General features: G+C 47.7%; 1 protein-coding gene across 1 annotated transcript in view; it reads left to right on the forward strand.

Moving 5' to 3' along the window:
* LOC137433382 (voltage-dependent T-type calcium channel subunit alpha-1H-like) overlaps positions 1 to 24226 on the forward strand; it is a gene marked incomplete at its 3' end in the record, with an annotated part of 532188 nt that overhangs the window by 253471 nt on the left and 254491 nt on the right. Inside the window, exons 5-6 of the mRNA XM_068125712.2 lie at positions 2119 to 2270; positions 4277 to 4296. Coding sequence (XP_067981813.2) covers positions 2119 to 2270; positions 4277 to 4296 — 172 coding nt within the window. The remainder of the gene's footprint in view (positions 1 to 2118; positions 2271 to 4276; positions 4297 to 24226) is intronic.

Genomic DNA, 24226 nt, shown 5'->3' on the forward strand with positions numbered 1-24226 from the left:
TCGCATAAACAACAATCACGTGTTCAGTCCACCTCCGGATGGACATATTAAATATCCCTCACTTCCCCTTTCCCTTATTGGATGGATTTCTGGGGTTTTTAGATAAATCAAGGTCACAAAGTTTCAGTCTACCAACCATTAAGAGGAAACATTTAATAATCACTCTGTCAATGTGTCAACTTTGGTGTGTGTAGTTTATTTACTCATTTTTTCCTCAAAAATTGGACTTTATTATATTCCCTGTCCCACATGATGCTAGCCTGTGTTTGATTAGCAATCCGACCATAAACTAACTGTCAGATTTGTCAGACTATTAACGTCAGATGATAAACTTTGCCCCAGGGCATTTTTCCTTGGGTGGATGCTAAGCTGGTGTCATTGGTGGACATTAAATATCTCGTGTTATCCCAGGTACCAAGAGGAGGCGAGTTGTCACTGGAACCAGAGACAAATTATACATTCCTGTCACCTTCAGGTGAACATCAAGCTTGGACAACCAGTTCATAAAATATGTTTGGCTTTCTTGTATATCTGTTGTGCCAGGTCGACCACACAATCAAAAGTGGGAACTAGAACGACACTCGGTAGAGAGCATACCTCCGCCAGGCTGAACAGTTTACGCGTTGTATTCCACTGACCGGCCAAATCTGGATTCGGACCTGAACCAAAGTCTAATCGGCTTGTTGTTGTCACCTAACCAACTCATGCACCTAGTTTTGTCATAAATCGATTACAACTTTTTGAAATATTATGCAATACATGTATCGTTTTTGTCCCTATTACTCATGATGAAGAATCACTTTTAAAAATTTCAACATTGAATCAATTCTTCCTTGACACACCCAACCTGTCCACCAAGTTTAGTCTGAATCCGTCCACAACATTTTGAGATATCGTGCTATATATCGGTTTTAGCGTTATCCCTCAATTGTGACGAATCACTTAAAAATTATCTGATGCAGATATGGATTACAGTCTTCACCAAAATTAAATAAATTCTTCCTCTCCACCAAGTTTCAATTGAATCCATCCACAACATTTTGAGATATCCAGTTCACAGACAGGCAAACAGACAGACAGACAGGGGCGAAAACATAACCTTCGCTTACCTTAGGTGGCGGAGGTAATATCCGCGGTAGTAAGAAGTTAGCCCGGACAATGGCGAATTATTTGTGAAATACCTCAGAATAAATACCTCAGAATCATTGGAATCTCCCACGATGAAGCTAACTCCGAGGGCCTTGCACTCACTCACCGCGGGCAGGTTGGTGGTCTTTCCGTCTTCTACTGACTCCTCTCCGGCCTTGCCGCCCCCAGCTCTCTCTGGGCTCTGTCCCCCAAATATTCCTACAGGTCGCACAAGATCTGCCTGCAACCCTCTTATGGTTAAACTGCCAAAATCAAGACTCTCTGCTCACCTTCACTCCTTCATTCCTCTTTTCTCCCACCTCTGGAACAAACTCCCTCACTCTCTTCAATCCCACTCCACCCTCCAGGTCTTTAAAACAGCTGTTCACCACCATCTCTTATCTTCCCCCATCCAAATCCTTGATCTTTTCTACCCCCGCTAATTTCACCCCAAATCCTCTTTTTTGAAATACCAACTTCTGTCCTGGAAGTCCTTGGTGTCCTTGTGTTTTATATTTCTCTCACCCCCCCCCCCCCTTCCCACGCCTCTTCCCCCCAAGCCCTCTCCCTCCCACACATCTCCCGATGACCCTGCTCTCAAATGTTGTGTTTGTGTGCTTCCCCTTCTCTCCCCATCTTGTCTACCGCTCCCTCTTTTTATATATTTTGTTTGTCTGTTTGATTTGTTTGTGTGATAAATGTTAGCTCTTTCACGAGCCTCGATTCTGTATACAAAAAAATAAAATAAGTAGTAGTAGTAGTTATACTAGTTATATTAGTAGTAGTAGTTATATATTATTGACACATTTGTCAGAAAATAGTACAGACAACACATATAGTAGTCCTAAAGGCAAGACTATGAAATCTGGTTGTTTGAAGAAAACTTCAGGGGTGGTGATGTCAGAACTTTGTTGACAAATACTAACAGTTCTAGTTCCCATTTGCTTATTCACACCTATATGATAAATATCCATGTGTTTTGTCTTGCAGGCATGCGTATCTTGGTGACCCTGCTCTTGGACACCTTGCCCATGCTGGGGAATGTGCTGCTCCTTTGCTTCTTCGTCTTCTTCATCTTTGGAATCATTGGAGTGCAGCTATGGTCCGGCCTTCTCCGCAACCGCTGCTTCCTTGACAGCAATGTCAGCACGTGCGTGTTTAGATTCCACTCCATGCATACTCATCAAAAGTCATGCAAATGCGCTTGAGAGCAGAAGTTCATCACATTCCCAGATATTTGCAAGAAAAATCTTCATTTTTTAATTTTTTCTTTAATTTTTCCAGTGATAAAAGGCTCAAGTACGAGCTTTACATATATTACACATTGGAAATGGACCTTAGGATAATAATCTGAGTTCCCTTCCAAGCAACTTCAATGCAGGTGGATCCTATTGGGCCCATCAAAGCCTGTGCTATGATTGCTAACCTATGGTTGATTGTTTGTGCTATATCCTTTACAAATGCCATGCGTCAAGCAAGGAAGCAGCATGTACCATTTTAAGGTCTTTTTGCTATGACTTTGATGGGATTCGAACCACTGACATCCCAGACTCAGCACAGATGTTCCAACCATTACCCCACAAGTCAGAATGCATGTTTTGGGGGATTTTTTAAAACCCAAGACTTACTGATAGGATGATGCACAGGTAGCCCACTTGACTGACCTATAGAGTCTGAGTTTGATACATGACCCGACTATGAACTACCGACCTGGTGTTTCTCAGGCAAGGCATTTATTTCATCAATTGGTGCAAGATCCGTTGAAGGGATGTTAAGCCGGGTGTTTTGTCTCCTCACATTCCCTGGTGGACTTTTAAAGATCCCATGGTGTATTTTACAAGAGTAGGCCATTGAATGTCACCACCATGGCCAAATTCAAATTTCTAATCGAAAGTGCAGGGACAACCCAGCAGTGGAACAGCCGTTAAATAGAACGGCACTCGGTTGAGTTTTATATCCCACTGATAGGCCGGATATACATAATCGAGGTAAGGGGTACCCATGGCAATCGCTTTGTGATCGTAGATCTCTAGTTCCTCAATACCTCTGTAATTCGAAGCTGGATGGAGGTTATGGTTTCACCCCTGTTTCTATGTCTGTCTGTCTGTCTGTCTGTCTGTCTGTCTGTCTGTCTGTGAGCAGGATATCTCAAAAAAGTTCTGGAAGGATTTGGACGATATTTGATGGACGGGTTGGGTGTGCGCCAAGGACAAATTATTAGATTTTGGTGAAGATCCGGATCTGGATATGAGAATATTTTAATTTTTATGTGATTCTTCACCATTGAGAGATAGGGCCAAAATCGATATATAGTACAATATCCAAAAAGTTATCCACAAGTTATGACATAACGAGTTGATTGAATTAGTTAGGTGACAAGAACGAGCTGATTCAATATTGGTTCAGGTCTGGATCCAGATCCGGCGTATCAGTTGGATACAAAACGTAAAATGTTCAGCCTGGCAGAGGTATGCTCTCTACCGAGTGCCTTCCCAGTTGATGATGCATCAAGTGTGACTATAAATGACCAATTTCATCCATGTCAAATATGCTTCCCTATAGGTAGAAATGGGGACTGTTGCGTTTTAGAATAAAGACACATTTGGCCTCTTTGCTTATGAACCACCTTTGGAGGCCATTTTTCCCCGCAGAGCAGGGGTTGGCCTTATTTGGGCACTGTGGTCCCCTTTTGAAGCAATGTTTTATGGCCGGATGCCCTTCCTGCCGCCAACCCTGTTAGTTGCCTTTTGCGACACACAGGGAATTACCAGTGAACTGGAACTCAATTTGCGGACCTCGGAGGGATGACAGGCTGAGTCAACCCCCCTGGCATTAATTCAGCGATCGACCAGGATTCTGAACCCAGGATCCTCGGATCCCAAGCCAGCACCCTAACCGCTAAGCCAACACCAGGCTCGGCCTCTTTGCTTATCTTGTATGTAAATGCCTTCCACATGGTCGGGTTTGTGGAAGAGAAGGAGTACGAGTAAAATGTTTTTGTGCACAATGTTTCGTCATACAGGAGGAACAAAAGATTAATTAGAATGCAGAAAGTGTGTGCCAAAAATATGATGGCGGTACGGTGTGGGGTGCAAACACTTGTTTTCATGGTAGAATAATTTCTCTGATTAGATTTCTCTTGTTGCAGTTCAAGTTGCCAGTCACGCCGTGTTCCCGACATGCTTGGTGGTTATGCCACGCCCGATACAGTCTTTGCCATGTGCCACTGGCCTTGTACCACCGAAAGGAACAAGGCATTTGTATACACTGTGCATTAATTGCGTTGCTCTCCCTTCCCTTTCCTTTCAGCATAGCATGATGAATTATTTACCCTCTTGGTAAATCTCTGTCTCTATCGAAAATATATGCACTAATACCGTATGAGCCCCATGGATAATGCACTCACCGATTTGTAATGCATCAGTGTCGTCATAATGTTATTATGGGGTATAAGGAATATTTTTCAGCAAACTATTTTCGATGATTTGTAGGCTCTTACACTAGCAAAGAAGATTGCAGGAAACAAAACACAGGAAACATAGGCTTTGAAATTGACCAGGAACCAATGTTGGACATGCAAGTAACAGTCAATATCCACTACAACAGTGTCAAAACTGAAACATAATTAATATATTTACCTTTTATAGGAAGAAGTTAAACTCTGTATTCCTAGTTCACACCTATATATTCTTGCTTTGGTGTCCATGTTATTGGATCCAATGGAAATGCCATCTGGAGCATTGTTAACAATGAGCAAACCTTGAGAGAATCCTCCCTTGGTAAGTGGAAGGCCGACGTTTGAGATCCGCAACAATATATATATATATATATATATATATAATAATAATAATATATATATATATATATATATATATATATATATATATATATATATATATATATAATAATAATAATAATAATAATATATATATATATATATAATAATAATAATAATAATAATATATATATATATATATATATATATATATATATATATATATATATATATATACATACATACAGACTTGGCATTTAATATGGAATATTTTTTTTTTTCTTGACTTGGGTTTACGTTCTGAACTCAGTATATCAATCTGGTGAGTTTCTTTTACCCTTCGGTGATGTCTTTGTTGAAAGAACCATGTCACTGATTGTCTTTCGCAGCAATAAGTCAATAACAGGATTATATCACAGGTGGCGTGACAAAATGTAAGGACAGGTACATTTGACGATTGGCTTCACAATCGGGTATATAAGGGTTGTTGCGTTCTGTATTAGTGGAAAACAACTGCTGCACGTCTACAAAAGTTATTGCCGCTTCCTCTGGAGATGGTCCGTCAACTTGACAATGCTGTTTGTCATGGAGTGGTGGCTTTACGAAATTCTGGCATGAAACAGCGTGCTATTGCTTGGCAGTATGGCATCACTCAAGGTCAGGTGTCAAAGATCCTGAAACGAAATGCTCAGAGGGGTGTCCCTACTCCAATAGCGAGGCCAGGACGTCCACGCAGAACCACAAGGAGAGATGATCGCCAGCTGCACCGGTTAGTCTGCAATGGCCGTACCAAGTCAGCTAATCGGCTTAAGGCTGAGTGGCAGCAACTGACAAATGTGCCTGTATCCAGAAGGCTAGTCAACCAACAACTGGTTCAAGCAGGCTATCGTGCCAGGCGTCCCCTGAGAAAGCCACGCCTGACCAGACAACACAGCCAGCGCCGATTGCAGTGGGCCAGAGAGCACCGTCAATGGCAGCCAGGACACTGGAATCACGTGACCTTCAGTGACGAGTCTAGATTTCTGGTCTATCGTAAAGATGGCCACGTCCGAGTGCGCAGACAAGTGCATGAAGCCCACAACGAAGATTGTATAGTGCCAAGAGTCCAAGCTGGAGGTGGTGGGGTGACCGTTTGGGCTGCTTTTCATGCAGGGGGCAAAACTGACCTGGTTGTTCTGAATGGAAACCTGAACCCGCTCAAGTACAGGGTCATTCTGGAAGAAACATTGCTTCCATTTGCTCGTGCAGCCTTTCGAGGAAACTTTGTCTTCCAAGATGACAATGCACGGCCTCATCGTGCTCGCATGATCCAACACTTTCTTGCTGACCGTGGTGTAGAGCATATGGAGTGGCCTGCCATGTCCCCGGATATGAATCCGATAGAGAACTTGTGGGTAGAATTAACGCGTCAAATCGACAACTTGGACCAGCAGCCTACCTCTGTGCATGAATTGCAGCAGACTATTGTCACTGCATGGCAAGCGATTCCTGTCCAAACCTTGGCAAATCTCGTGAACAGCATGCCTCGACGTGTACGTGCTCTCCTGAATGCTCGTGGGGGTTACACGAAGTACTGAACTGTAATTTTACTGTCTGTAATCCCAGTCCTAATTTACCTTTTATTTTTGTTGAAATTTTTTTTTGCTAATGTGCAAAATAAAGAGATACTTCTGGAAAACGTACAGAAGTTTAACACAGTACTGTCCGTGAATTGAGTTCGATATCAGTTTACATCACTTTCAAGGATCAATTTATTTGCTTCGAAATGTCAAATGTGGTTTTTGTTTCTTTTAAACGTCACATTAACAAAATCTAGAATAATTTCAACATAATTCCAATGAACTTTTGGTTCTAAGTCATCTTGAAAAGTAAGAGTAAGTTCACCCCCACAAAAAAAATATTCCATATTAAATGCCAAGTCTGTATATATATATATATATATATGTATGTATATATATATATATATATATATATATATATATATATATATATATATATATATATATATATATATACATACACACACACACACACACACACACACACACACACACACGCACACACACACACGCACACACACACACACATACACACACACACACACACACACACACATACGAGGTGTGTTCAAAAAGTATCTGACCTTTGTTCATAAAAAATACTCGTATCCAGATACAACAAACTTACACTAATCTCCTTCAAAGTAGTCCCCTTGGGCTGCCACACACTTCTCCCAACGGTTCTGCCACTGTCGGAAGCAGCGCTGGAATGCCTCTTTTGGGATGGCGCGCAGCTGGTCCGTCGAATTCCGCATGATGTCTTCTCTGGACTGAAATCTGGTCCCTTTCAGGGGCATTTTCAGCTTGGAGAAAAGCCAGAAGTCACACGGAGCCATGTCGGGAGAGTAGGGAGCCTGACGAAGCACAGGTGTGTTGTGTTTGGCCAAGAAACTCTGTATCAAATGTGAAGAATGGGCGGGTGCGTTATCGTGATGGAGCTGCCAATTGCCCGCTGCCCACAGGTCCGGCCGTTTGCGTCACACAGCGTCACGAAGGCGACGCAGAACCTCTTGGTAATACTCCTTGGTGATGGTTGTGCCGTGTGGTGCGTACTCGTGATGAACCACGCCACTGGAGTCGAAGAAGACGGTCAGCATGACTTTGACATTGCTGCGGACCTGCCTTGCTTTTTTTGGCCTCGGGGATGTTGGATGCTTCCATTGTGATGACTGCAACTTGGTTTCTGGGTCGTACCCATAAACCCAGGACTCATCGCCAGTGATCACTGTGTTGAGGAAGCTGGGATCGCTGTTCACAGTCTCCAGCATGTCCTGTGCGATCTCCAAATGGAGTTGCTTCTGCTCAATCGTTAGCAGCTTTGGTACGAACTTCGCTGAGATTCTCCTGAAGCCCAAATCCTCCTTCATAATGGAATGAATGGATCCAATGCTGACGCCCACCTCGTCTGCAAGTTCTCTGATCGTGATTCGACGATCCTGCATCACCAGGGTCCTCAATTGGTCAATGACGATCTCATTTCGGGATGTTGAGGGCCTACCCGAACATGCTTCACTCTCCACTGATGTGCGGCCATCTTTGAAGCGGTTGTACCACTCCTTTATCTGTGTGGTGCTCATTGCTTCGTCCCCGAAGGCCTGTTGAATCTTGCGGATCGTTTCCACTTGGGAATCGCCAAGCTTTACACAAAATTTGATGCAGTAGCGTTGTTCAAGTTTTTCCGTCATTTTGTCAAAAACGAAAATCCGACGGTGCTCACTTACACTTCCTCGCTCATCGGCGGTCTGCCGTCGAATGACAGCTTCTGCAGGTGGGAAAAAATTCACGCGTGCGCATTAGGATCGCCTACATACGTGCACCAATCAACGCCTCCCTAGCTTCATTTGTTTACGCACGACAAATTAAGGTCGCATACTTTTTGAACACCTCGTGTATATATATAAATTGTTGCGGATCTCAAACGTCGGCCTTCCCCTTACCAAGGGGGGATTAATCCCCTTGTCTGTTATCTAGCCGACGCGATCCGGGGCTATGACATTCCTTCCGGACGACGTTAGGTAGGGTCGTAAGCCGAATTATTATTACCTAATTACTAACGCCAGCCATGAAGCAAGGAAATAACCCCGCCCGAACCACGGTTTTAGTGGACACGCCGAGCGATAGCGAGCCACGATTCGGGCCGTTAACAGGTACTAAACCCGATTTGAGCGGTTGTGATCGTGCCACGTTTACCCAATGGAGAAATCACTAACACGGTCGAATTAAGAGGAAACAGGAAGAACAGATTGGTTTATTAACTATTTACACAGGAAGAAGGAGAAGTACAGAATACACATGGCAGCCTTAATAACAGTCTTAACTTATTCCTGGACACGGGCCCGTTCGCACTCAGACTCAGACTCACACGGGGGTTGTAGATGGTCGGGTTGTTGGTCCAAAGGATCGCGTCCACAGCTCGCTCCGGTCCCCGACTCGTACCATGAAGACGATGGTAGACGGCAGGCAAGCTCTCCGCGTGTCGTTGGCGCGGATCGGACAATTATCGGGGGAATCGGTAAGCTGGGCGGTTACACTAGCGTGGCCGCGTACGTAATAGATATACCGGCGCTTTATACGCGTTCCCAGTATAGTTCAATACAATGCGCCACTTTCACAAGTCCTCTGCAATGCGCCGCTCCAGCAATGCTTTCACAACGACAAGTCCTTTAACACAGGGCGCTCTCCCAACGAGTCCTCGCAGTTCTCTCAATGCTCATCAATTTCCTGGTACCAGACCTTTGACGCAGTCCAACAAGAGTCCTTCTACAATTCGCAACGCCAGCCAGTCCTTCCAACAAAGCGCCTCTCCCAATAGTCCTTCACCATCCTCATAACACGAGTCCTCTTCGCGCAGTCCTGTGATAAACTGCATAAGTCCTCTTGAAGGGCTTTGCGTGCGCGGTTATATATCGCCGCCCAGCGAACCCTCTCGAATGTCCCAGACACGTTCTCACCACGCCCCTTAGGCCATACCCACTGAGCCTGGTTGGTTGTTGGGGTCTTACCGGCTCCGCCCTTGATGTCTGCTTGACGTGGCCACACCCTCGCCCTCGCGCTCCGCCCCTTTTCCAGGCCTTACCTCGTGGCATTCAGCTGGTTTGAGCGAAACCCCAAGAGCAGCGAACGCTGCTGGCAAGCAAGGTGCATTAGCCGAATCGGGGCACGGGATGGATGCTGCCCAACGAGCGAGGTAGATTTGGAGGGTGGGCCGTAAAATGAATGGGGCCTACTCTTATTTCTTCCTTTACACAACGCAGGTATCACTATTGGAAATGGCCTTGTCTCACATATACTAAGAAATAACTAACGTTCTAAGGTGACCTACGTGTTGCATGTGGACTAACTATTGGGGCAAACCTTTAACCTTTATTAACCAAATATGTGCACTTTCTCAGAACTGCAACACTGCACCCCTCCTTCGCCAGGCTCATTCCCGAGCCGGACCCACACACCAGTGAGCCCTACCGGTTCTGATGCAAGGGTCAGGACTACTTTTTAACAATTAGTGTGACACTTAGGTGTGGTTACCCTCTACATTTAACCTAACACCCTGTGTGCGGCAGTTTTAAAAACTAGATATGTCCCACCTACTTCGTTGTGTGCTAACTATCAGACTCACGCCCACAATTAACCGAATTATGGAAAGAATCCTCAAACTACATGTAAAGCCGGTGGGGAGCATGTTATTGACAAGACTACTACTTATTTACAATACTACAACCCAGGACCTGTCTTTTGTGGGAAAGAGAAGAGATTTTGAAAAGAGGAAACACAGAATGCACTGCACCAATACACCATACACCATATGCACAAAAATACAAAAAATGCACAAAAAGCACCAAAATGCACAATCATCAAAATGCACAAAAACCATTTCATAAACCAATGACTGATGTCTTGTGCTTGGCTGGCTGCTGGGCTGCGACGTCTTCCTGCTTCGTCTTCATTTTGCCATCGTCAAAACTTACAGTCTTCTTGTCCTGACACACCAAAGATGAATAAAAAGGCACAAACCGTGTCCGTTTTTATTTTGGCCAGCAGGGCCAGCTAAGTTGGTCCGACTGCATGGCATTGATGCCACTTAAACACAGTGGTCCGCAGGGCAAGGTAATGTTTGCCGCGATTGTCTGCCCAAGCAAAGGTGCCAGGCCACAGAACGTGTGGTCCATATGGTGTACCGGTGCAGGCAGCAGGGTGCAGCGCAAAAGTGCAGCCGCACAGCTCAGGGTACCTGCACACTCCCCTCAACAAAAGATAATGGGTCCATGGGTGGGGAGGAAAGACAAAGCAGAGGTTAGTGGGGCAAGGGCGCAAGGGTACACGTCAATACAAGGTAATGCGACATGAGGGGCGCGGGAGAGCAAGCGGAGAAAGCTCGTCCCCAGCCGTATGTGACCCCCCATGTCAACCTACTCTACCCTTGCCCCTCCCCGTATTTACACCTTGCAATTTACAAATCCGTCTCTACCGTCCTGTCTCCCATATCTCCCCCTAAACCAAATTCGTCATCCAATCCCTCCCAAGAAGGAAGGGATGGAATTACACACAATGTCTCACCCACGTCATGATGCGTCTTTCCATCCAAACATTTGCAAAAACCTGGTGTGGAGTCCTGTCACCTCGGTGAGTGGGTGTGTATGGTGCAAAAAGATTTCATCCTAACTATCCTCTAATTGGCATTAACTCACTTTACACTACCCGGGGTCTTGCCCTGCCAATTCCATTGGCCTCTTTACACGATGCGGTTCTAAAAACAAATTCCCATTGACCATCCTGTGGTGCCTTACCAATTTAGGGTCTCACTCCCCCATTTTTTCTATCTGTGCCTTCGCACAATTTCGGGGCTGGGTCGTGGGGCTCGACCAGCAGGTCCTACTTACCTGCGCACCTCCGCCACTGAAGTCGCCACCCGAGCTTGCCTAGCTCCCGCGACTACCCTAACTTGGGGAAGGCCCTCCTGGCTCTCTCACCCCACTAATGCCCTCTCTGGCTTTAGGCTACCCGGGTCCTCCCCTCGGATCCTCGGGCCCCGCTGAACACTACACAACTGGACTCTAACTGGCTCCCAGAGCCTACCTGCGGCCTCACTTGGCCGACAGACCACCAATGGCGGAGTGCCCATTTAACCATACTCACCAACAGGCTCACACGCCTAGCCATTCCACTTACTCATGCACCCCTCAAAGCAACAACTCGCTACTCCCTGCACCACAGATGTCAATATCCAAACAATTTACCTACTCCCTCTACCTAACTTTAAACTACCCTCCCCGGGTATTCGTGAAGGGGTCCATCTTCCCCCATCCACTCCTTCGCACCATGCACTCCACACCACTCATTCCACACACCACTCACTCCACACTATTTATTCCACACCATTTATTCACTTGCACCCCATGCAAGTCATTCACTCAACACACTTACACACATCCTCAATACACTACTCATACACTTTCTCCGGTCATCCCAGACCATTGCCTCATTTTCTCACTCTCACCACAAAGATTCTCATTCTCATTTCCTCATTTGCGCCTAAAGGGCATCCTCATACTCACACACAATTTCTCCACACAACTACACACACACACAGCATCATCTAGCTAACTACTTCCCTCTAATACTTGTGCTTTCCCCATCTTCCCTTACACTAACTAAGCACTTCCCTTACACGAAGCACTTCCCTAGTCATTAACATCCACCTACTCTCGCTACGTCCCCTCTACCGGTACAAAAGTCACTACTTAAATCTCGGTCTCCTAAAGTCATCTCTCAGTCCCTAACATTATGCTAGCCCGCCCTCAGCTCGTTTTCACTGCCAAACCCCATAACGTATAGCTCATGTGCCCCAAGTGTGAGGGATGGTGAAACCACCTCTCTACACCGGGTACCATTCACCATCACTATGGCTAACTGTCCAGTGTCCACTGTACTCGAGCCTCGGTGCGGAAATACACTGTCATTACAGCTCGGCTTCGCAAAGCCGAGCAATGCATACTGGTGGCCTGTCTCCTGTTGGTTGGGTCCGTCCGGCATTTTTGATTCTGGGGAGGAGGCATACTTGGACCGAGGTTCCGGGCACCATCCCGGCGCGGAGCCTTCCGGTCTCCGCCACGATGACCCAACCTCCCCCGGTCGGAGCACCGCGCCCGCCAGGGGGCGAAGGTCCGACCTGGCCTACCTCCCCTGGAATCGTGCCGTTTGCCCCGTGTGCCACGGCACGGCACCAACCATACAGGGCGGGGCCCGGCACGAATCGTGCACGCTGCCGCGGCAACGATCCCCGCCGGCCCCCGCAGCACACAAAGAACACCATGCCCCGAGAGCTCGTGTCGGCTATCCGTCGGCCTAAACGCTGCCCGGTCTGCTTCGATGCTCAAGTCGCATTCTCACACCACGCGACCCGTTTCTCACTCGCACATCCCATACACTCCCTTACTGAACTCTCCTGTGCACACTCTTCCGTTCCACACTCAGGTGCACACCACTCAGGCGCACTCACGCTGTTCACACTCTCCCTTAGTACACATCCTCACGCACACCCTGGCGCTCTCATACCACTGTGCCTTTCCCGCTCGACCTGCGGTCTATGTTCTCCCCCATTTTTTCTATTCGGCCACCTATTTTATTTTCAAACCCTTTTATTTCCCGGGTGAATTTGTCCCCTTCTTCTTTCAGGAATGCTTTGAATTGTGCCAGGAGTACTTGCATGAACTCTGGCATCGCGGGCTCGGCTTCCGCCGCCATGTGCGAGGCGCTGCCATTTTCTTCGCCTGCCACCCCTACTGCTGCACCCTCATCAATGTTCTCCTCCTCTTCCCATTCTTCCCGGGGGTCCTGGGTTGATTCTAATTCCTTTACCTCCTCATGTTCTACCCCCACCGGCATCCGACCGCCTTGGCTATCCATGGCACGATTTAATTTAGATGTTAATAAAATTTCGGCCGCTCGTAATTTCGAGTGTGTTAGGCGCACTTCGGGTCCAATCCCACTTCCCTGACACCAATTGTTGCGGCCAATATGCACAATTGGTGTCCAACATTTGGTCTAAAAAATTTAGTCCCAGGTTCCAAACTCCCCACTCCTGACTACCAATTGTTGCGGATCTCAAATGTCAGCCTTCCCCTTACCAAGGGGGGATTATTCCCCTTGTCTGTTATCTAGCCGACGTGATCCGGGGCTATGACGTTCCTTCCGGACGACGTTAGGTAGGGTCGTAAGCCGAATTCTTATTACCTAATTACTAACGCCGGCCATGAAGCAAGGAAATAACCCCGCTCGAACCACTGTTTTAGTGGACACGCCGAGCGACAGCGAGCCGCGATTCGGGCCGTTAACAGGTACTAAACCCGATTTGAGCGGTTGTGATCGTGCCACGTTTACCCAATGGAGAAATCACTAAGACGGTCGAATTAAGAGGAAACACGAAGAACAGATTGGTTTATTAACTATTTACACAGGAAGAAGGAGAAGTACAGAATACACATGGCAGCCTTAATAACAGTCTTAACTTATCCCTGGACACGGGCCCGTTCGCACTCAGACTCAGACTCACACGGGGGTTGTCGATGGTCGGGTTGATGGTCCAAAGGATCGCGTCCACAGCTCGCTCCGGTCCCCGACTCGTACCACGAAGACGATGGTAGACGGCAGGCAAGCTCTCCGCGTGTCGTTGACGTGGATCGGACAATACTCAGGGAGCCTGCTCAGCGTCGACGAGTCTGGCATTTCACTCAGGCCAACTGGCACGGTCTTCAAGCAGCCATCAATCATCTGGACTGGTCTCCCATCTCTACCACCTCTGACATCAACTCATCCTGGGAATTCTTCCAAAGTAAATTGCTCTCTCTCATGCACAGATTTATCCCATCTCGTCTTCAGTTGTCATACCCTTCCTCCCATCCATGGTACACGGAATCTTGTGGTGAGGCTGTTCCCCAGAAACAACTTGCCTTCGTCTCCTGGAAAGCGAATCCAACGGAAGGAAATCTCATTTCCTTTCACAAAGCCCGAAACAAGTGTGTGTCCACCCTCTGGAGAGCCAGGAAACAATATCTCTCCGTTCTCAAGACCGAACTCTCTTATCTGTCTCCCTCTTCCAAATCCTGGTGGCATCTGGTCAAATCTGTTTCTGGTGTTTGTTCCCCCTCCATCCCCTCCCTTACCTCAAACGGCTACACAGCTGACTCCGCACGTGAAAAAGCTGAATGCCTCAACTCTGTGTTTGCCTCTAAATCTTGTGTCCCAAACCCATCCCTCTCTGTACCCACCATACCCAGTCGTACCCAGCTGCTCCTGGACTCCGTGTCCTTTCCTCCTGACAAGGTGGAAAAGTTTCTGTCAACCCTCGACTCTGATTCTGCAACTGGACCTGATGGCATCAGCCCACGGGTCCTAAAATCCTGTTCTTCCGCTCTTTCACTCCTTCTCTCTGTTCTCTTCACCCTCTCTTTTGCTCAAGGTCAACTACCATCTGCTTGGAAATCAGCCAACATCACCGCTTTGCACAAAAAAGGTGCAAAAACAGATCCTAGCAACTACAGACCAATCAGCCTTCTCCCAATTATCAGCAAAGTCATGGAATCCATCATTGCTTCGGATATGAAATCTTTCCTTTTCTCCAATGGCTTGATCTCTGATCATCAATTTGGCTTCAGACCAGGTCACTCTACTCTGGACATGCTGCTTCTGCTGTCTCAACAATGGATGGAGGTCCTCAATGCCAAACAGGAAATTAGAGCCGTCTCCCTCGACATATCAAGTGCCTTCGATACGGTCTGGCACCCCGCTCTGCTCACCAAACTCTCCTCCTTTGGTATCCATGGAAATCTCCATGCATGGCTGGCGGACGTCCTCTCGAGTCGTAGTCAACGTGTGGCCCTGAATGGGTTTCTTTCATCTCCTCTTCCTGTTGAGGCTGGAGTTCCCCAAGGCAGTGTTCTGGCCCCTGTGCTTTTTCTGGTCTTCATCAATGATCTCTCTGACTCTCTTGAAAATCCTCTCTATCTCTTTGCTGATGACTCCACTCTCTGCCGCTCCATTCCTCATCCCTCAGATCGGCAGTCCGCAGCCTCCTCACTCTCTGCAGACATGGACAAAATCACAGACTGGGCAAACAAGTGAACATGTCTTTCAATCCTGACAAATCTCACACTCTTACGATGTCTCTCCGAAAAGACCGACTGGACAACCCTCCCATCTACTTTCTGAATAATCCTCTCCAAGAAGTTCTGTCACTCAAGCTTTTGGGTCTCACTATCTGCCATGATCTTTCCTGGGAAAACCACATTTCCAAGCTGGCCTCCAAAGCCAATCGCCGACTGGGCATCCTCCGTCGTGCGAAGTCCTTCCTTGGCACACCTGAGCTCCTCACCACATACAAGGCTTTCATCCGCAGCTCAATGGAGTACTGCTCTCCCCTCTGGACTGGTGCTCCTGCCTCACACCTAGCTCGTCTTCACGCTGTTGAAACCAAAGCGTTCAGAATCATTGGAATCTCCCGCGATGACGCTATCTCCGAGGGCCTTTCACTTAATCGCCGCAGGCAGGTTGGTGGTCTTTCCGTCTTCTACCGACTCCTCTCCGGCCTTGCTCCCCCAGCTCTCTCTGGGCTCTGTCCCCCAAATATTCCTGCAGGTCGCACAAGATCTGCCTGCAACCCTCTTATGGTTAAACTGCCAAAATCAAGACTCTCTGCTCACCTTCACTCCTTCATTCCTCTTTTCTCCCGCCTCTGGAACAAACTCCCTCACTCTCTTCAATCCCACTCCTCCCTCCAGGTCTTTAAAACGGCTGTTCACCACCATCTCTTATCTTCCCCAATCCAAAACCTTGATCTTTTCTACCCCTGCTAATTTCACCCCAAAGCTACTTTTTTGAGGTGACTTTTGACTTCTTTCCTGGAAGTCCTTGGTGTCCTTGCGTTTTATACCTATCCTGCCTCCCCCCAGGCCCTCTCCCTCCAAAAACATCTCCCGATGTCCCTGCTCTCAAATGTTGTGTCTGTGTGCTTCCTCCCCTTCTCTCCCCATCTTGTCGACCGCTCCCCTTTTTATATACTTTGTTTACTTGTTTGTTTGATTTGTTTGTTTGATAAATGTTAGCTCTTTCACGAGCCTCGACTCTGTATACAAAAAAAAAAAAAAAAAAAAATTATCGGGGGAATCGGTAAGCTGGGCGGTTACACTGGCATGGCCGCGTATGTAATAGATATACCGGCACTTTATACGCGTTCCCAGTATATTTCAATACAATGCGCCGCTTTCACAAGTCCTCTGCAATGCGCCGCTCCAGCAATGCTTTCACAACGACAAGTCCTTTAACACAGGGCGCTCTCCCAACAAGTCCTCGCAGTTCTCTCAATGCTCATCATTCTCCTGGTACCAGACCTTTGACGCAGTCCAACAAGAGTCCTCCTACAATTCGCAACGCCAGCCAGTCCTTCCAACAAAGCGCCTCTCCCAATAGTCCTTCACCGTCCTTATCACGCGAGTCCTCTTCGCGCAGTCCTTTGATAAACCGCATAAGTCCTCTCGAAGGGCTTTGCGTGCACGGTTATATATCGCCGCCCAGCGAACCCTCTCGAATGTCCCAGACACGTTCTCACCATGCCCCTTAGGCCATACCCACTGAGCCCTGGTTGGTTGTTGGGTCTTACCGGCTCCGCCCTTGATATCTGCTTGATGTGGCCACACCCCCGACCTCACTCTCCGCCCCTTTTCCAGGCCTTTCCTCGTGGCATTCGGCTGGTTTGAGCGAAAACCCAAGTGCAGCGAACACTGCTGGCAAGCAAGGTGCATTAGCCGAATTGGGGCGTGGGATGGATGCTGCCCAACGAGGTAGATTTGGAGGGTGGGCCGTAAAATGAACGGGGCCTACTCTTATTTCTTCCTTTACACAACGCAGGTATCACTATTGGAAATGGCCTTGTCTCACATATACTAAGAATTAACTAACGTTCTAAGGTGACCTCCGTGTTGCATGTGGACTAACTATGGGGGCAAACCTTTAACCTTTATTAACGAAATATGTACACTTTCTCAGAACCGCAACAATATATATATATATATATATATATATATATATATATTATATTATATATATATATACATATATTGTTGTTTATACACGTGTATATAACAATATATATATATATTGTTCCGGATCTCGAGCCCGTCGACGTACAGAGGGAAGTTAAACCCTTTTCCCCCTCGGGCCTTCGAGTCCACGAGGCCACTACCCACTTTACACTCGTGGGGCGGATTGCGGAGCAATTCCAGCCTCCACCCCCGTAGCGAGCGTGCCGAAGGGTCTTTGGTCAAATTCCCAAGTACCTTCTATACACACGCCGCCACGAAGATGGGGGCTGAACCTCGCACGAGTCCCGTTAGTCTGATACGCCCGAGCGGTTTGCGTGTCACGTGACTCGTGCCGTTAATGATTATGAACCCGATTGAGCAGTTTTATCTCGTACAATGCGAGGCCAATTGGGAAGAGATGTGAACGGCCAAATGGAAGCAAAAGAACACAGGTTTATTTATAATTGTACAATGGTTAAGGCAAGGAAGAGACACAGGGTAGAAACTTAATCAGTCTCGACTTAATTTTCCAGACAAGGGCCCTTTCACTCACGCGGGGAAAAGGATGAAGAAAAGAGAACGCGCTCAAGCACGGTCGTTGGTGCAGTTCGCCCCGGACAGCTTGCTGGGCGTGTCCCTTGAGATGTTCGTGGCAAGTGCAGGGAGCCCAGGCAGGGAGATCGTTGGAGTCTCGGGCCCCGGGAGAGTTCGTCCTGCGAAAGCGCTTAATACAGGGGCAGAGAGCAGGGGCAGAACGCAGACTACAGAGAGAGTTCGTGCTTTCGACCACAGAGCGCAGAGAGAGCTTAGGAGCTTGGCCACGGAGAGAGCGTTCGTGCTTCGGAGTCCTGTGCTAGAGAGAGTTCGGGGGCAGAGAGAGAGCTCGGGGATCCGGACCGGGTTTTATAGCCCCTCCCAGAGTCCCACCCGAATGTTCGAAGCATCTTCCCTGGCCGCCGTCGCTGGCCACTCCCCTTTATCTCCCATTGGCTGCTTGCCGCTTAGCGGCCACTCCCCTTCAGCTCCTCCCTCGGGCCCCCCAGACTTGTTCCAGGCCCTAGCACATGGCATTCCAGCCCAATGAGGCCTACACTTACTGGCCTGTCTCAACGCATACTAACACAGGAAAGGAGACTATACTTAACATTGAATAAGACATAACTGAACTAAGCGAGGCTACATGTTGTGGTGCAACTAACTAAGAGGGGGCTTTGCTTTTATTTCTCAAAACGATAACAATATCTACATACACGAGTATATACAGGGTGCTTCAAAAAATGTTAACATTCAAATAATGTGCGTACAAGATGAGTCCCAGTCCCAGATATGTGTTACCATTTTTTTGAAGCGCCCTGTATATACTCGTGTGTAATATATATATACAGTATGTATATATATATATATATATATATATATATATATACTGTATATATATATATATATATATATATATATATATATATATATATATATATATATATATATATATATATAATTATATATATATATAATTATATATATATATATATATATATATACACACCATATATGTTTATGATTTGGACTCCATATTGTACCCCGGTTTAGAGTAGGTACACCGTATCCCTGCGCATCGTAAGAGGCGACCAAAAGTTGGCGTCAGGAAGGGCATCCGGCCATAAAAACATTGCCTCAAACAGGGAACCATGATTGTCATGGGGCCCGCAAGTTTAACCCCCGCTCCAGCGGGGAAAATGGCCTTAAAACGATCATTCATATATCATATATATTGTGCTTGCTAAAGGCAGGAGATAATGTCCGTGTGGCAGACAGCACTTATTACTGCCTGGAATTTCCACCAAGGGCTGTATGGGACACATTACTAGAGCTTTCACCACTCACAATATGGAGTCGCACAATAACTGATTTATATATATAAACGGATTTGAATTGATAACAGATAACGATCATTATATTAAAAAAAAAAAAAAAAAAAAAATATATAATTGATATACATTCGTGGCCAAAAATATTGGCACCCTTGCACTTTTTTCAAATAACTCACAATTTTCTCAAAAATAAGTTGAAATTGACAAAAGTATTTGGTCTCCAGAATTCTTTAATTCACTGTGAATATTACAGAACCTTTGTTTTTGATTCATAATTTACTATATCCTTTTCAATCAGAACATAAATAGAAAGGGCATTGACAAAATTATTGACACCCTCTACTTAATATTTGGTAGCACGGCCTTTGGACAAAATAACTGCAGTTAAGTGCTTCCTACAGCCATGAATGAGCTTCCTGCACCACTCTACTGGCAGTGGGTCCCACTCTTCTTGTGCAGACTGCTCCAGTTTTCCCAGATTTGAAGTCTGCCTTCTCCCAACTGCTGTTTTCAGATCTCCCCACAGGTGTTCAATGGGATTTTGATCCGGACTCATTGCTGGCCACTTCAGAACAGTCCAGCGTTTTGTCTTGAACCATGCCAGGGTGCTTTTTGAAGTGTGTTTGGGGTCATTGTCCTGCTGCAAGACCCATGACCTTCGACGGAGACCCAGCTTTCTGACACTGGGTTGAACATTGCGCTCCAAAATGCCTTGGTCGTCTCCTGATTTCATGATTCCATGCACACAATCAAGGCACCCAGTGCCAGAGGCATCACAGCAACCACAAAACATCACTGAACCTCCCCCATGTTTGACTATAGGGAGGGTGTTCTTTTCTTTGAAGGCTTCATTTTGTTTTCTGTAACCATAGAGATGATGTGCTTTACAAAAAAGCTCTAATTTGGTCTCATCTATTCATATATATTGTTACAGATACGACTTTGATGGTATGGTGGGCCGAGCGGGATGGCCGCCGTATCCGTACAAGTTACCCGATTGTGCCCGAATGTTGACTAATCGCGCTACGCTGGCTCAATAGGAAAGAGAAGACACCCGGCTGGGTTATAATGACACAATACGACACCAGGGTTTCGATTCTCAAGTATATTCGTACGGAAAAAGGTTAGATTACAGGGGCTAGAGGTATATTACAGGAAGACAGGCACTTAGACACACTCTTATATTATCCCCGGACAGACGACAGACACACGGGACAAAATGCTGACTCACACGGGGGTTGATGAAAAGGGGAGGCAGGTCGCGATGGCTCAGGTGCACCTGGCTCAGGGACAGAATCACGTACGGTGGTGTCCAGAGATGCGTGAAGGTATCACAGCGCTTGTGGGTCGCGACTTTGGTCTCAAGCTGGGGAGGTCGCTCAGCGCTCGGGAGGGTGGCGTCTTTTCCTTCCAAGCTCGGGGCGCATCTCTCGTCACGTCCGGCGCGGGGCCGCGTATATATCCGGCGGGGAGTGACACGCCCTCGGCTCGTTAGCGCCGCCCCAGATGGCATCGGCCCATGGCTTCTCATTGGGTGCGGGGGTTACCGGCTCCGCCCTTGACGAGGGGCCGACAGGGAGCCCCTTCGTGGTAACCCCGTGGAGCGCGTGGTCAATGGTGGCTAACCGAGCCGGAAGGAGGACGCCCACTCCCCATGCCGTCACCGCGCCGCCCCCCTCTTTTGTTGTTGTTGTTGTAGTTGGCGCTTCTTCATGGGGAAGAGATGCGGAGAGGTATGGGGAGGTCCTAAACTTCCTAACAGGTGCCATATAATCACATTCTGGTGCAACGAAGAGTCATAATTAATGGAAACAAGTCCTTAACTGACATAGATTAAGAATAACTAGCAAGATGTCCTATAATTGTCTACGTGTGGTGCGGGGGACCTGGGCACGACATTTAATGGGGGGATGAAGGGGAAGATCGGCTCTAATGGGTGTTGTTTACAGACAATGGGACTAGGGAATGGGGTAAGGGAGAGTTGGGGAGTATCGGAGAAAATAGGGGAATATTTACAAGCGGATATGGAGGCCAAATTCCATATTCGCAACATTGCACCCTTCTCTACCCTCGGGGCGTCCCGACCCGATAAATTTTTACCTACTTTAGTGTGGCACGCAATGTAGTTCCCTCTACTATTAACTCTACCCTGAGTGCGACAGTTTTACAGATATTCACAAATGAGTAAATATGTCCCCCTGCGACGTTGCACCCTTCTCCTCACAGAAACACACCCACAGGATAACCGAATCCGGAAAGAATTCTCAAACTAAACATACAGCCGGTAGGGAGCATTATTTACAAGACTACGCTGCTATTTACACTACGATCCAGGACCTGTTTTTGGAGGAACACATGCAGATGTTATGCATAGAGAGAGCGCGCTTGCCAACATCGATACACCAACCCACGAGTGCTCTGTGGCCGACGGCCTTTAATAACGTGCAGAGCACCCTTCCCGAGCATCAACAGCACCACCCCACCACCAATCGGTGCAGTCACCATTGTTCATTGGAATAAAAATAAATTCGACAACCCCTAACCCTGCAGGTGTCTCTTGCTCTTCTTGTGGTGCACTTGGTGGTGTTAACTATTAGTGGTTCACCTGTATGGCATAGGTGCCACGTTGACCCATAGGTCCATCCCCGGGTGGTGCTTGGCCGCAAACGAACTGCGGTCCATTGTGGGTGGCCACAAACATTGCGGTCCATATGGTGTATCGATCCAGGCAGCCAACAGCGAAAGTGCAGGCCCACAACTGCGTAGCCAGCACCTCTCTCTCCTCTCTCTCTACCCCAAAGCCAGATCCTCGGAGGTGGGAGACAAAAGAAGAAACAAGTGAGTAAGGTGGTAAGGGCGCAAAAATGCACGCAATGTAAGGTGATGCACACTGGGGGCACATGGGAACCAGGTGAGACAGGTACGTTCCTATCGTACGCCCCCCCCACCAGGTAACCTACATGGCCCCTCCCTTACCCCTTACTGCATCCACAAAACACAACACTACCCATAAACATCTACTTTACAAATCAACAAACATCCCTACTGTCTTCCCCGTTCCTCCCATATTCCAAATTCGTCTTCTCCCCCTCCTAACCAATCAAATTTGCCATTTTCAACTCTCATCAAAATTTGCCATCTCCAACTCAACATCATAATTTGCCATCTCCAACTCATCATCAGTCCCTCCTAAGGAGGGAGAGATGGAATCACCCCAATGTCTCATCCACGTCGTGATGCGTCTCACAAATCCTCACAGCAATTCTCATTTCTGCAACACAACAAAGAAAACACAGGTGTGGAGTCATCATCATCACCACAGGTAAGTGGCTGCGTATGGTGCGACAGGTTCATTAATCCTAACTATTTCCTAAATGACTTTAACAACTTTACACTACCCGGGGTCTCTCTCCGGCCAAACCATTGGCCCTCTTACTCTATGGGTTCTAAAAACCAATTCCCATTGGCCAAACTGTGGTGCTCTTCAATTTGGGGTCTCACTCCCCCGATTCATCTCCCGGTGCCCTCGTACAATTTCTGGGCTGCGACGTGTACCTCTCCCAGTGGGTCTACCCACCTGCACACCTCCACCACTGCAGTTGCCTCCGAGCTTACCTGCTCCTTACCCTAACCTATCTACCTGGGGAAGGCCCTCTGGCGCTCTCCCCACTCCGTGCCCTCTCTGGCACTGGGCTGCCCGATCCACACCCGGGATCCTCAGGCACCCACTCACAACTACCGGCTCCCAGAGCCCACCTGCGGCCTCACCTGGCCGACATCCTCACAGTGGTGGAGTGCCCAACCAACTACACACACTAACAGGCTACACGCCCAGCCATTTCCACAACACTAATGCACCCATCCACAACACCATTCTGCCACCGCACCACAAATGCCAATATCCAACCACAATTTACCTGTACCCTCTACCTAACACTTACACTACCCGCCCCGGGTACTCGTGAAAGGGGTCCACTCTTCCCCCATCCACACCTTCGCACCATGCACACCACTCCGTACCACTTACTCCAACTCTCTCCACACACCTGTACCTGCACACCTGTGCTCTCACACCTGGTGCCACCTGCACCCTTCTCTCCCCAGGCGCATTCGCGCTGATCCACAACACTCATTACTCACACACTGCTCCACACACCTGTCCAGTTGCACACCTGTGCAATCACACCTGTACAATCCTCACACACACGGCATCATCTCAGCTAACTACTCCCTTCTGAAACTTGCGCTTCCCAGTCGTCCCTTTAAACTATTGCGCTCCCACGTCATTATCATCCACACTAATCTACCTGCGTCCCCACTACAGGTATCGGTCACTAACTAAACTTAACGTTACCTACTGTCATCTTCTAGGGCCCTATCAATATAACCTAACCCACCCGGGCTAGTTTTCACTGCCATACACCCCATAATCTAGTGCTCCTTTGCCCCCCTCACATGGGAAAGGGGGCAGGGATGCCACCCTCTCCCACCGGGCCTATCGCTCCTCAATCCCCCAGTCCTCTGGCACTAATAAGCCCCCCTTATTCAGAGGTACTGGGTCCCGCCTCGGCATCTAAAGCCGAGGCGATCCACGGGGGCGCCTGCTCGCCGGTGTAAGGTCTTATCCGGTCGGCGTGGACGATCCGAGGGAGGGCTCGTGGCCCCATTTTGATCTTAAAGACCACGTCACAGATTTGCGACAGGACGACTCCTGGGCCTTGCCAGGGGGAGGTGAGTTTTGGGCACCTTCCCTTCCGCCTCCGGGGATTAAAGAACCAAATCTTCATCCCCGGAGCGTATTGACTCCCCTGGCTCCGGTCGTCG

The sequence above is a fragment of the Myxine glutinosa genome, chromosome 10 (genome assembly GCF_964187855.1).
Source record: "Myxine glutinosa chromosome 10, kmMyxGlut1.1, whole genome shotgun sequence".
Lineage (NCBI taxonomy): Eukaryota > Metazoa > Chordata > Myxini > Myxiniformes > Myxinidae > Myxine > Myxine glutinosa.